Raw genomic sequence first — 15,601 nt, 5'->3', positions numbered from 1 at the left:
ACTTAGCAGTTTGACAAAAGAGACTGACAGAATAAGCACCAGGTTTGAAATATACTGGGATTGATTCATTCAACTAAAAATTCTTCAAGGCAATGTTCTAGCATGGCCACAGTCTAATGACTGAAACAAGTAAAAGATAAAATATATACAGAGTGGGGAAGCAAAACTTGGAATATTTTGAAAGCCTTTATTTTTCATGTATTCTTGAGTGTAAATACTAAAATATTGTTTTCTATTTCGGGGTTGGGGTTTATAGAGTTAATTTAAGCAGAAGTTCCAGTTATACGATCTAACATGTCCACTTAAGAAGCTAAGAGACAATGCATTGAAGATTTGCTTCAAGCTGGGGTTGCAATTAGATGTATTGCTCAGAATGTTGTGGCCTCTGTGAGCACTGTCAACAATGTTAAGAACTGAATGCTGGATATTGAAGGCATCAAGAGAAAGCAAAGAAGTGGAGACATAAATAAAAAATGGGATAATGCATTTCTTAAATCTCTCAAAGCCAAAATTTTGAAAAGATCCAATAACATCCATGAGAAAACTGTCCATGGAATGGGAGTTGATCCAAAGACCATCAGAAATGCTGTATACACTGATTTACATTTGGGGTCATACGTGAGGACTCCAGAACAACTATTGACTCATGCAATGACAAAAGATACCTCTCCATTTTTTCAAGACTAGGGAAAAGGTGGGGGCTGACGTTTATCATAAAGTCCTGCAGTATAAGGTTTTGCCTTGGCTGAAGTCTAACTAACCCAACAGTAATTATGTGTGAACTCAAGATGGTTCTCTTGTTTATACGGTGAAGAAAGTGCAGAGATTCTGCAAAGACAACTTCGCCAACTTTTGGCCGGCCAACTTCTAACTTCCTTAGAGCCCGGACTTGAATTCCCTGGACTATGCAGTATGGGAAAAATTGGAGCACTCTAACAGAGCTTCACATCCAAGTCTTGATCCTTTTAAGCAAATCCTGAGCAAAGAGTGGGACAGCATGTCTGAGTACTTCATCAAGAAGAGTTGTGATGCCTTCAGGCAGTGTGTGAAGGCTGTGGTGGACAATTAAGGCAGACATGTTAGTTAGTTAGTTAGTTAATTTGGCTCAAAAGCAAATAGCAAGGCCATGTAGGGGGACATGGAGTTAAGTACAGGGTGGTGTTCATGTAAAGAGTTCAGGCACTTGAGGTCCAGGGAGGCTTTGAACAAAGCGGTCGTCGGCATCTTCACCATCTCGTCTGGCAGCTTGTTCCACAGATCCGCAACCCGGACAGAGAAAGCTCCCCTCCTTCGATTGAGATGAAATCGTCACAGGTAGAGCTTTTCGGAATGACCCCGCAGCCGACGCTCCGGAGCAGGAGTGAAGAACAGCTCTTTCGAGAGGTTACACTTCCCGCTTATGATGTTGTGGGCGAGAATGAGATCACCACGGCGGCGGCGTTTTTCAAGAGAACAAAGGTCGAGCGTCCTCAGCCTTTCTTCGTAGGACAAATTTTTGAGACCATGAACCATGCGGGTAGCCAGCCTCTGGACTCTTTCGAGGTGCTGTATGTCTTTGAGGAGATAAGGAGAAGAGGCTTGAATCCCATACTCCAATATGGGTCTCACCAGCGTGACATAGAGTGGCAGGAATATGGCTGCTGTGAGCATTCCGAATGACCGTCGAATCAAAAACAGAATTCCGCGCGCTTTGTTGGCAGCATGGACGCACTGGGCCGAAGGCGAAAAGGAGGAATCCACCAAGATACCCAGGTCCTTTATCTGATCGGTCCTCTCCAGCAGCAGACGACCCGGCTCGAAATCAAGTTGAGTTGCAGGAGTAGAGCCGACAGGCAGATGACAGCACTTTGACACGTTCAGACACAGGTCCCAATCGTTAGACCACTTCCAAATTTGGTGGAGGCATCGACGAAGATCCTCTATACTACCGCGAGGAGCGACCAGTTTGATATCGTCGGCAAATAGAAGGGTGTGTTGCATGAGGTCGTCAGGCAAGTCATTTATGAAGACTAAGAACAACAAGGGCCCAAGCACTGAATTTTGAGGCACGCCACTGCTCGCACTGGAGACGTCAGACCGCAAACCATTAACTTGAACTTGGAAGGAGCGATCTGAGAGGAAGGCACCAACCCATCGTACAATATCCGGATGGAAACTATATGCTTGAAGCTTGACAAGTAGTAGGTGGTGGTTTACCGAGTCAAAAGCTTTGGCAAAGTCCAATAAAACGATGTCAACAGCATCACTATCATCGAGGATGCGCGTCACTAATTCTTCCATTACTAGTAAGTTGGTCAAGCATGATCTCTTCGGCACGAAGCCGTGTTGGGAATCAGTGATCGAGGCTGTGTTTAGGAGGTGGAGCATCATACTTTTCTTAAGGATGGTTTCAAACATCTTGCTGATTATTGATGTAAGGGAAACCGGTCGGTAGTTAAGCGGGTCTTCGCGGCTCCCTTTCTTGAAAATTGGGCAGATTATCGCTGTTCTCCAGTCTGCAGGTATAACACCCGTCGCCAATGACATATTGAATAGTCGTGTTAAGGGCTCACAGATGACCGGAGCCAACGCTTTGATAACCCGTGGGTGTATGCCGTCAGGGCCGTGACCCTTGTTGACATCGAGGCCTTGAATAACACGCTTGACTTGGTCCCGCATGATGATCAATCGAAGCATTGGAGGTACCGATCTATCAAATGGAGGGGGTTCACGACCATCATCTTGTTTGAAAATAGTTGAAAAAGCCTCGGCAAATAATTGACTCTGTTGATAAGGGTCCTCAATCGATACGCCTGTTGAGTCTACCAACGTTGCAATCTGGTTGTTCAAGCAGGAATTCCGCTGGACATGGGCAAAGAAGGTTTTTGGATTGCTACTGGCATTTGCCGCGATTTTGTATTCATAACAAATAAATAAATTCTCCCTTTATATCCCTATAAACTTGTGTTAAAATTATATTTATGATAGGTTGCTGGCTGTTGTAATATAAACAACTTGGTGAATTATCTATTATTTTCCAAGTTTTGCTTTCCCACCCTGTATAAATGTACACAATGGGTTTCTTTCAATTTCTGTCTACCAGATCCACTCATAAAGTTTTGGTCAACCTAGGACAAAGTGCCATACAGTGGGACTGAACCTGACACCAGGTGATTGTGAACCAAACTTCTTAATCATACAGCCATGGCTGCATCATATCCCAAGCAACAACATCAGCTTTTTCTAGAAGGATCTTTCATTTAAATGCACTTAGACCTTGGGGTCTTGTTGGAAAAGAAGAAAATCAGGAATTTCATACTCTGTTTGAAAAATAGAAATTACATAATGAACGTCAACTCGTTTAAGGGATTGTCACTAATTATAATAATGGAATATGTTAGAGAAAGAGGCGCCACTTGGCATGACCAATCACCATTCTATTTTAGAAATAGAATTTATTGAAGACATTATGGGTGAGAGATGTCAACTACCTCAATCAAACTATTGTCTATTTTTAGGAAGATAATTTCTAATAAGCAGATAATATACTGAAGCAATTGTTTTGTTGATGTGATAAACAATGTATGTTTTTAGATGTTATAACCTACTTAAAAGACTTTCATTTTACAGAAGTAAATTCTTAATGAATATATATTGATTTCTAACTTTGTAAAATAATTATTGATTTTTGACTTTTAATACATAAATATTACTTACTTTTCATTTAATATTACTCTTGTTTATATACAACAGCAACAAAAACAATTTCATAATTACTTTTATTGCTGTTAAAAAAAAAATAAAAGAAATAATTTCTTTTTTCCTTTCATTAGTTTCATGCAAGTTTCTACTGCACCACCTGGTGCACCTCCATATTCCTGAGGGGTGGACAGCATTGTGCTTTTATTTTTGTGGGGGTTGAAAGAGTGTAGACTCTTCCTACATCAGTTTGTTTTGTCATGGAGTTTAGTTTCTCGTTTCTTGCTATATCAGTGTAGGCAATGTGGATTGTGTTACAGGGCAGTGAACTGGCAGAATCATTAGCATGCTGGGTGAAATACTTAGCGGTATTTTGCCTGCCGTTACGTTCTGAGTTCAAATTCCACCGAGGTCGACTTTGCCTTTCATCCTTTCAGGGTCAATTAAATAAGTACCAGTTATGCACTGGGGTCGATATAATCGACTTAATCCGTTTGTCTGTCCTTGTTTGTCCCCTCTGTGTTTAGCCCCTTGTGGGTAATAAAGAAATAGGTATTTTGTCTGCCATTACATTCTGAGTTCAAATTCCATCGAGGTCAACTTTGCCTTTCATTCTTTAGAGGTCAATTAAATAAGTACCAGTTATGCACAGGGGTTGATCTAATTGACTTAATCCCATTGTCTGTTCTTGTTTGCCTCCTCTATGTTTATCTCCCTGTGAGCAATAAGGAAATAAATGTGGGTTGTGTTATTTCATTGAGCTTTAATCTTGTATAGTACATTGTGCATAAGATGTGTGTGAAGATCATTGTATTTGAGGTGTTCTATTCAATCATGAGCTACTCTGTTGAACTGAATTCACTGCATCTTGTGCAAGATGTGGGTTGTTCCCAGCAACCATCATCATCATCATCATTATTATTATTATTATTATTATTATATTATTATTATTATCAATAATAAATCTCTGAGCATGATATAAACAGTAGCTGCACGACAGCGTGAAGTATATTTGCCACTTAAATGTGGCTAGCCCCTAAAGGTGGATGCTACTGTAGCTTGTAGCCCCAGGAGAACACCTCCCCCAGCTGGCTATTGACACACTTTCTGTGCCAGGGTGGCAAACTGGTAGAATCATTAGCATGTTGGGTAAAATACTTAGTGGCATTTCATCTGTCCTCGGGTTCTGAGTTCAAATTCTGCCAAGGTTGACTTTGCCTTTTATCCTTTCAAGGTCAATAAATTAAGTACCAGTGATACATTGGAGTCGATGCAATTGACTAGCCCCTTCCCCCGAAATTTCAGGCCATGTGCCTTTAGTAGAAACGATTATTATTATTATTGATGATGTGGTTATTATCAAGATGGTAAAATAGCACAACTGTTAGTGTGTCAGACAACCTGCTTAGTGAGATTTTATGTTTTTTTTTACATTCTGAGTTCAAATTCCACCAAGGTCAACTGTACTTTTCATCTTCTCGGGGTCAATAAAATAATGCAACTTACACCCTCTCCTGAACTTGCTGAGCTTGTATCAAAATTTGAAACACTTATTATTATTGTTGTGGTTGTTGTTCTTGTTATCTAGATGGCAAGTTGGCAGAATCATTAGCACATCAGGCTAGCAGTATTTCATCAGTCCTTACATTCTGAGTTCAAATTCTGCCAAGGTCAACTTTGCCTTTCATCCTTCCAGGGTTGATAAAATAAGTACAAGTTTAGCATTAGGGGTCAAGGTGATCAACTAGCCTTCTCCCTATAAAATTTCAAGCCTTGTGCCTATAGAATTATTGTCATTGTTGTTGTTGTCGTTGTTGTCTTCTTCTTCTTCTTCTTCTTCTTCTTCTTCTTCTTCTTCTTCTTCTTCTTCTTCTTCTTCTTCTTCCTCCTCCCATGAAATCCTCGGAACTTTCCAGGAATCCCCTATCCTCGCAACTTTCCCGGAAGTCCCTATCCTCGGAACTTTCCCGGAAGTCCATATCCTCCGAAAATTCCAGGAAGTCCATATCCTTGGAACTTTCCAGGAAGTCCCTATGCTCGGAAATTTCCAGGAAATCCATATCATCGGAACTTTCCATGGAGTTTCTATCCTTGGAACTTTCCAGGAAGTCCATATCCCTGGAACTTTCCAGGAAGTCCCTATTCTCGGAACTTTCCGGGAAGTCACTATCCTCGAAACTTTCCAGGAAGTCCCTATCCTCGGAACTTTCCAGGAATATTTGAATTTTTTCTAGGGCATGGCATATTCAGATATAACAGCATATGGTTCTTAAACCATTTAGCATATAGTCATAGCCAGTTGGACAGCTCACAGCAACTTTCCAGGATGTCCCTACCCTTGGAACTTTCCAGGAGATCCCTATCCTCGGAACTTTCCAGGAAGTTCATATCCTCGGTACTTTCCCGGAATTCCCTATCCTCGGTAATTTCAGGAAAGTCCCTATCCTCGGAACTTTCATGGAAGTCCCTATCCTCGGAACTTTCCAGGAAGTCCCTATCCTCGGAACTTTCCAGGAAGTACATATCCTCGGAACTCTCCAGGAAGTCCATATACTCGGAACTCTCCAGGAAGTCTCTATCATGAGAACTTTCCAGGATGTCCCTATCCTCGGAACTTTCTCGGAAGTCCCTATCCTTGGAACTTTCCAGAAAGTCCCTATACTCGGAACTCTCCAGGAAGTCTCTATCATGAGAACTTTCTAGGAAATTACTAACCTCGGAACTTTCTAGGAAGTCCCTGTCCTTGTAACTTTCCAGGAAGTCCCTATCCTCGGAACTTTCCAGGAAGTCCTTATCCTTGCGACTTTCCAGGAAGTCCATATTCTTGGAACTTTCCAGGAAGTCTCTATCATCGGAATTCTCCAGGAAGTTCATGTCCTTGGAACTTTCCAGGAATTCCCTATCCTCGGAACTCTCCAGGAAGTCCCTATCCGCGGAATTTTCCAAGAATTCTCTTTCCTCGGAAATTTCCAAGAAGTTCCTATCCTTGGAACTTTCCAAGAAGTCCCTATCCTCAGAACTTTCCAGGAATCCCTATCCTCAGAACTTTCCGGGAAATTACTATCCATGGAACTTTCCAGGAAGTCCCTAACCTCTGAACTTTCCCGGAAGTCCCTATCCTTTGAACTCTCCCGGAAGTCCCTACCCTCGGAACTTTCCTGATGTTGCTTGGGATATATATACATATATATATATATATATATATTCAAATATGAATTAGAAGTATCTCTATGTATATGAACAAAGTCGGACACACATACACAAGGTGTGTGTGTATGTTAGTTTGTTGGGCAGCTGCATTTTTGAGGCATAAGAGAATATAATCGAAATTCCCTTGGTGTAAAAACACCTGAAAGCAGGTCATAGCCAAGTGAGACAACTCATATCAGATCCCTTTTTTTCAGAGCGACAGACATCAATATTTCATTATTGTTGTGGCTTTTCAATGCCACCTACCAAGCATGGGGCTTGCTGTGAGCTGTCCAACTAGCTATGACTATATACTAAATGGTTTAAAAACCATCTGCTGGCATATCTGAATATGTCTTGCCCTAGAAAAAAATTCAAATATTAATTAGAAGCAGCTCGAAGGATATAGATAAAGTTGAACACACACATATATGAGGTGTACACATATATATGACAGACTTCTTTCAGCTTCTGTCAACCAAATCTAATCACAAGGCTAAGAGATACTTGTCCAAGGTGTCACACAGTGGGACTGAACACAGATGCATGTGGTTGAGAAGCACACTTTTTTTACCACACAGCCATATCATTTTCTAAGTGTGATATCTAAAATGTCAACAATACTGTAATTGATAGATACAGTTATTTTTAATCCCAGACTACTGAAGGAGCTAAACAAGTTATTTCTCAAAGAATTTATTGTATAACCATTGCCAGACTGTGACAATGTTAGCCTGTCATCCTTGAAAAAGAATCCATAAATCTATTCTTTTGTATATCCAACACATATATAGGCTAACCAGATCTCATATGTGCACACTGTCATAAAATTTCATCCAGGCTTCAAATAGCCCCACAAGCTCCAACTTCTTTGATCTAGACTGTGTCCTTATCAAAGAGTAAGGTTTGAATAATTATTTCTAAATTTGTTTCATCTAACAAAGTATATCCTCAGGTGAATTCAATAGCCTTATCTAGGGGTTATCTGGATACTGAAGAGCAAAAATCTATAATAAACTGTATAAATTTAGTATAGTTTTATTTCTAATGCTCTTAAACTACTGTTTGTCCATTGCTAGTTTTCTTTCTCTTGTTAATATTGATTTTGGCTAAGATATAGCATCAATCTCATGAAGTAGATATTTGTAGTAAATCTGCATTACTCTATACTACAGAAAGGCACATTAAAATCAGTGACTATGTGTACATTGGTGAAGAAGAGAGGATCCAATAGAGCTAAATGCTTTTTTTCAGAGCGATAGACATCAATATTTCATTATTGTTGTTGTTTCTCAATGCTACCTACCGAGCATGGAGTTTGCTGTGAGCTGTCCAACTGGCTATGACTATATGCTAAATGGTTTAAGAACCATCTACTGGCATGTCTGAATATGTCATGCCCTAGAAAAAAAATTCACATATTAATTAGAAGCAGCTCGGGTGATATAGACAAAGTTGAACACACATATATGAGGTGTACACATATATGACAGACTTTATATAGTACTTAAGAATATGGGATGATATTTAAATTTCCTGTAACCCAAGGGACTGAAGAACCTTTGGGAATTCATACCATCTGAGGCCTTGAATCAACAGAATTATAAAGAAAAGTAGGCTTCAGCAATGAGCAAACAGAAGAATGGTTATCAATTGTTAAAAATTGTCTAGGTAAACAAATATTTGTTTTTAGTTCTACAGCAGCTGATGAGGTGAAGAGTCACTAAAACAGCTACATGTCCAATGAATTAATATATGGTAAATATTCTGTCTTATATTGCATGTGTTTGATCCATTCTTAGCATTTGTTTATTTCACATAGACATAAAGTTGTAGCACCAACAACTTGCAAAGCCATTGAGTACTCTCAATAATTGTCTTGCTTATGTATGTAGTGGCATGATTTTGATTCACTTTTGTCCCAAGTGTCATTTAAACAAACCATGAATTTTGGTTCAATTGGAAATTTTAGCCAATCAAACAAGTTAACCTTTCACAGATTTTAGTCAATCAGAAATTTTAGCCAATCAGAAATCTGTAAGTTGTCGATGATCCACCTTTAAGCCATTTAAAGAGAAGTCAAGATGTTCATAGTTTATTATCTAATTCTTGCTTAGCACATTTTCTCAACAATAGTTAAGTAGCATCTCTTCTTTTGATTTTCATTCTGGCAGCAAACATGTGTAGGCTTTTCCTTTGTTCTTCCATTTCATTTTCTTTTTCCTGGCAGTTATCTTCTGACAGATTACATCTCCCAGTTTAACTATGTACATTTACCTGATCTTTCTTTTTGCTGATGGCCTTTTATCTGATTCTGCATTGCAAATTAATCCATAGACATGAAAACATAAAAATATCTATGTTCATTTTCCATAACATATTTCTTCAATATGAATGATCAAATTATATTATCAGTATAAATTTTCACAAACACATTCACCTCGACTAATAAAATTGTCCACGTCTGAATTCTGTCCCATTCCAATTTGTATTCTCAAACCACAAATTCGTTGTTGTCATCATTTAACATCTCTGTTCCATACTAGCAAGAGTTTGATGGTTTGACAGGATCTGATGCTTCCAAGGCCTGCATTAAGCTTCAATGACTCCTTTGGCAAGGTTTTTACGGTTGGATGCTCTTCCTATCACCAACCACTTTACAGCATGGACTGTATATTTTTTTCATACAACTTCCATCATTGAGGCTATCGTGCAGTTTGTGGGACTATGAAATCTGGGGAGGTGGGAAAAGCTCCACGCTAGGAAACAAGAAGATTATTATGAGGAGTTGAGAAGAGCAGGTTCCCATAGAGGGGACTGCATGGCTACTCACATCTCATAGGGGAAAGGTAGAGAGAAATTATTGTCATATTAATTTACTGAAAACAAGATGCCACAAAATCTTGTTTTGTTGGTATTTGAGAAACAAAATGAAAATTTATGTTTAATTTCTTGCATTGGCAACCCATTAACTTTTAAACAAATGTAAATTTTCGTAAATGAACAGATATCTTCCATGATTTCAACAGCCCAGTATGTGTTTATATATTTATAGATCAATGTTTCTCAACATTTTTTGCCTAATTCCCTATCTTGATTTTCCAAAAAAATGAGCACACGGCCATGAATGGACAATGTTTGTATAGAACATTCAAAAGAATTTTATAAATGAAACTCTGTTGCAAGTTTTATTTTCTTGCCACTTACTTATTCCCCATTTTGAAAGTCCACTCCTCACTGGTTAATGGGGGCATATGCTCCCATCTTGAGAAATTTTATCTTAGACAATAAAACAAGTTTTGTTTCGCATAATGACTATAAAATTTTCAACATGTTCATGTCATAGATGCAGGAGTGGCTGTTGTGGTAAGTAGCTTGCTTACAAACCACATGGTTCTGGGTTCAGTCCCACTGCATGGTACCTTGGGCAAGTGTCTTCTACTATAGCCTTGGGCCGACCAAAGCCTTGTGAGTGGATTTGGTAGATAGAAACTGAAAGAAGCCCACCGTATATATGTATATATATATATATATATATATATATGTATGTGTGTGTATATGTCTGTATTTGTCCCCCCAACATCGCTTGACAACCGATGCTGGTGTGCTTATGTCCCTGTAACTTAGCGGCTCATCAAAAGAGATAGATAGATAGAATAAGTACTAGGCTTACAACGACTAAGTCCTGGGGTCAATTTGCTCAAGTAAAGGTGGTGCTCCAGCATGGCCACAGTCAAATGACTGAAACAAGTAAAAGAGTATACATGTAGCCATGTCTACAGTAACACTAGTTATGTCAGTTGCTCCGAATGGCTAATCAGCTTCAATCCTTAGCAGTCTTATGTAATATTTATTTATTCATTTTAATTAATTAGGCATTATCTTGTAGCTTTGAAATTTTGATGTAATTTTTTTTTCTCTTTAGAATGACATTGTATGGTATGTGTGAAAAGCCAGATCTGGTCCGTTTGAAAATAAAATAAACAGAATACTTGGGCTGGATATGGCTGGTTCAGGTTAAAGCTATCTTCCTTTAGTTGTTGATTTCTTTGTTTTGAACAGTTTGAGACCAAGTACCAGTTCCATACTGCTTTGCTTCAACAAAAAAATAAAAACAAGAAAATATAACTGTAATACAACAACCACTAATCATACAGGAAGTTGTAAACTAACACTTTTTTCTTATATTCTGCTAATTTTTCCCAACAATGGAGCAGTTTCTTGGTTTGTTTTACTTTGAATTATGAATTAAATATTTCAACTTATTATCTGTTTTAAAAATATTTTTCTCGTTTACCAGCCAATGATGTATTTCTTTGTATTATTTTCTCCTGAAAAGAATTTGTTTGTTTTGTTTGTTCATTCACGAGCTATGCCTAGCTCATAAGAGCTGGTTTCCTGGCTTCGTTGGCGTATAGTTTTCCCACCTGGATGGGATACCAGTCTATCACAAATGAGCTGCTACATGCAAGAGGAAAGAGTGAAAGAAAGTTGTGGCAAAAGAGCCAGCAGAAGTTTGCCATTACCTTCTGCCAGAACCACGTGGAGCTTAGGCGTTTCACTCATAAACACACATTGCCCAATCTGAGATTCAAACCCGCGATCCCTCAACTGCAAGTACGCTGTTCTAACCACTTGGCCATGTGCTTCCACCTGAATGGAATTAGGGATTCAGTATTTGTTTTACACACATGCATATATGCATGTATATATATTTACATGAATACATGTACAATACATACATTAACTTAGTCATACAGTTAGAAAGCAATGGGTTATTTGTCATCTGTAGTGTTCACTTTTACCCTTAACTTAGCATTCATTTAGATCACATATTAACTCAATAACAAACTATATATATACATTTATGTGAAACACTATCATTGTTCAACTCACCATTCTCCAGACTTCTTTGCACGGCAGCTTCCACCATATTTATTTTTTACAATCTTACTCATATCAAAGTCCATCTTGTATGACCTATTGGCATTGTGCACTCATATTCATAGCCCACTTGCAGCTGTCACATACACCACACAGACTCACTTGCATACTTGCACACATATCATGCAGAGTCTTATTTACTCCTTATACATGGGTATTTAGTATTTTATTCCAGTTCCTTGGCTGTCCAACACCTTTATCATCTTTATCAAGAAATATCCACAAAAGCACAATTAAGGATATGAAGACTTGGAAGACTAATGGTCCATCAAGGGCTGATGCTGTCTCACTGAAAATATTCTAATAAACAGAATATGTACTAGTTACTTGCATTATCAATGAATTAATACAAAGATATGTTGTATGTAATGACTGGTATAGCAGTATCATCATAAACTGCTACAGAAGTATGTGATGGTTCTGTAAGATGTGACAGTAGAGACATCAAACTGATGGCCAATTTATGAAAGTAACAGGAGTTATAGTACAACTAATTAGGGAGAGAATTAGTTGAGACAAGATGCAGTTCAGGTTTGTGCAAAGATGGGGTAACCAGTGACAAAATCACAGGAATAGTTCTTATTTCTTTATTGCCCACAAGGGGCTAAACATAGAAGGGACAAACAAGGACAGACAAAGGGATTAAGTCGATTACATCGACCCCAGTGCATAACTGGTACTTAATTTATTGACCCTGAAAGGATGAAAGGCAAAGTAGACCTTGGCGGAATTTGAACTCAGAACGTAGCGGCTGACAAAATACCGCTAAGCATTTCACCTGGCGTGCTAACGAACAGTTCTTAGTTAAGATCAAGCAAAGCATTTCTTGTGGCATTCTATGAAATATACACACAAGGCTTTGGTCAGCCCAGGATTATTACAGAAGACACTGTAGGACTGAACCCAAAACCACGTGATTAAGAAGGAAACATATCAATGACACAACCTGACCCACATCTAGTCTCATTAATTCATGAGACTCCATATCAGCATTGGCATGTTTGTTTGGTGGCAGAATTGAATTCCGCTATGGCAGGCATATTTGGTTTTGCATCTGACCTCATCAATATGTATTTGTTTACACTGTCAATATTCATACACATTGCATAATTATTTAACTAACTCACCATTGAAACCCAATTATTTGCTGGTGTACTTGTGTGTGTTAATGTCATCATCATCATCATTTAACATCTGCTTTCCATGCTGGCATGAGTTGGACAGTTTGACTGAAACTGATAAACTGGAGAGCTGCACCAAGTTCCAATCTGATTTCTTATTTCTTTACTACCCACAAGGGGCTAAACATAGAGGGGACAAACAAGGACAGACAAAGGGATTAAGTCGATTACATCGAACCCAGTATGTAACTGGTACTTATTTGATCAACCCCGAAAGGATAAAAAGCAAAGTCGACCTCGGCGGAATTTGAACTCAGAACGTAATGGCAGACGAAATACCTATTTCTTTACTGCCCACAAGGGGCTACACACAGAGGGGACAAACAAGGACAGACAAATGGATTAAGTTGATTACATCGACCCCAGTATGCAAATGGTACTTATTTGATCGACCCCGAAAGGATGAAAGGCAAAGTTGACCTCGGCGAAATTTGAACTCAGAACGTAACAGCAGATAAAATACCACTAAGTATTTCACCCGGTGTGCTAATGTTTCTGCCAGCTCGCCACTTTAATCAGGTTCCAATCTGATTTGGCATGGTTTCTATGATTGGATGCCCTTTCTAACACCTACCATTTTACAGAGTGTAATGGGTGTTTTTTACATGTCATCAGCATGGATGCCATTTACATGACACCAACACCAGCCACAATTATGCTTTCACTTGGCATATTGTCAAAGGTCTCAGTCACTTATCATGGCTTCCATGAAGCCCCACATTCAAAGAGGGCTCTTTACATGCCACTGTCATGGGTGCCTGTTACATAACATCAGCATCGGCCATATGCACTGAATTTCAAGCCAACTACAAGATTCAGTATGTAAGTTGTATTGGATGTTTGCACCACTCTTTCACTTTTATTTAGTAACAACTGTAAATTATTAACTGTTTGTCTTGTTTCTGTCATTAAACTGTAGCCATGCTGGGGCACCGCCTTCAAGAATTTTAGTCAAATGTATTAACCCCAGTACTAACTTTATCAGAATCTTTTGCTGAACTGCTAAGTTACATGGACATACACACCAGCACAAGTTGTCAAGCAGTGGGGTGGGGACAAACACTGACGCACATGAGTGTGTGTGTCAGACACTCACATTCACATTTGCATACACCGCCTGAACATGCACACATCAACTGGTACACACAACACACACACGTTAGACTCACTTGCCTCCGTTCACACATACAAACTCACACACACACCATTCTTACATACACATTTGTGTACCTTAGTTCATTAGAGGTCACCATTACCCTTGCCATTATTATTATCTCCCTTTCACTCAACCTCATTTTCCTGTACATTTTTTCCTCAATCCTTTCTGTTGAAGAGCATAGGCTCAAAATGTAAAAGACTTTTCCAGTTTTCCTGAGTGATAAACTAATACACCTGCCTGTTGTTCCTACACTTGTCTTCGTCTTTTATTTACTGTAAATTTGAACTATATATACATATATATATATATATATATATATAATATATATACGTACATATATATACAATGGGTTTCTTTCAGTTTCCATCTGCCAAATCCACTCACCTGAGGCTATAGTAGAAGATACTTGCCCAAGGTGCCACACAGTGGGACTGAACCTGGAACCATGTAGTTGGGAAGCAAGCTTCCTACCACACAGCCATGCTTGTGCCTATTTTTGAATATATACAGTACCATTTGCTCCAAGACTCTTACTAAGTAGGAAAAAAAAGTAGGAAGTGTTGAAAATTTGAGCCACAATATTTATTTACAGTTCATAGAAAAAATATTTTTTCAGCAGTATCATACATATTTTTTTTGTTTTTGACAAATGTTAGAAATAGATAAAAAAAAAGTAGTTTCAATTAATATCAGTAAATAACTGAATACATAAAGAAATAGGAAAGTGTATACATACATGTGTGGCGTATTAATGCATGTGTATGAGTGTGTGTGTATATACAGATATAGAACTTAGAAGAATATTTTTTTTAATGTTTATTATGTTATATAGATAAGATAGTAATTTTCAAGACTGTTAACTTCATTTTTAGAGAAGAACACTTTCCAAACAATTCCATCTACATTATGTTTCCATTGATTTGATCTTCAGTTGCCATTATACCAGGTTTTATATATACATATACTTATACTAGGGTTTATATATACATGCAAATATATATGCATGTGTGTGTATATAAGGAAAAAGAGTTGACAAAGGAGTAAAATGGTTATCTTATGAATTGCATTAGCTTACTGCTGTTTCTGCTACAAGATGTGACTCATAGACTCATAGTTGAGTGCCTAAGTAACTACTTACAGCTTCACAACAGCCTGAGGCTCTGATGAAGCTGTAAGGTGTTACTCAACTATGTATCTTATAGTGAAAACACCTGTAAGCTAATGAAGTTCATAGGATAACTGTTATATTACCTTGTCATCTCTTCTATCTTATTATCGTTCCGTACTCAACTAGTGCTTTGTTCAAAAGCATATGTAGACTGGGTTCTACACCAGGTTATTAAGATTGCATTGCCTAAGTGTAATCTTAATACATATTTGGGTAAAGTAAAGACCCCCTTCAGTCACGAACAACTTAATAATAATATCCTTTTCTACTAAAGGCACAAGG

General features: G+C 38.3%; 1 protein-coding gene across 1 annotated transcript in view; it reads right to left on the bottom strand.

The window, feature by feature from the left end:
* Window positions 1-11,837, bottom strand: part of LOC115215448 (lisH domain-containing protein C1711.05-like) — a 37,170-nt gene extending 25,333 nt beyond the window's left edge. The window contains exons 1-4 of the mRNA XM_029784610.1: window positions 11,764-11,837; window positions 10,860-10,962; window positions 6,200-6,711; window positions 5,588-5,871 (exon numbers count right to left, since the gene is read on the bottom strand). Coding sequence (XP_029640470.1) covers window positions 5,588-5,871; window positions 6,200-6,711; window positions 10,860-10,962; window positions 11,764-11,837 — 973 coding nt within the window. The remainder of the gene's footprint in view (window positions 1-5,587; window positions 5,872-6,199; window positions 6,712-10,859; window positions 10,963-11,763) is intronic.
* Between the last annotated feature and the right edge of the window lie 3,764 nt (window positions 11,838-15,601).

This window comes from Octopus sinensis, linkage group LG9, assembly GCF_006345805.1.
Source record: "Octopus sinensis linkage group LG9, ASM634580v1, whole genome shotgun sequence".
In the NCBI taxonomy this organism is placed as follows: Eukaryota; Metazoa; Mollusca; class Cephalopoda; order Octopoda; family Octopodidae; genus Octopus; species Octopus sinensis.
This window is presented reverse-complemented; position numbering and strand designations above follow the sequence as displayed.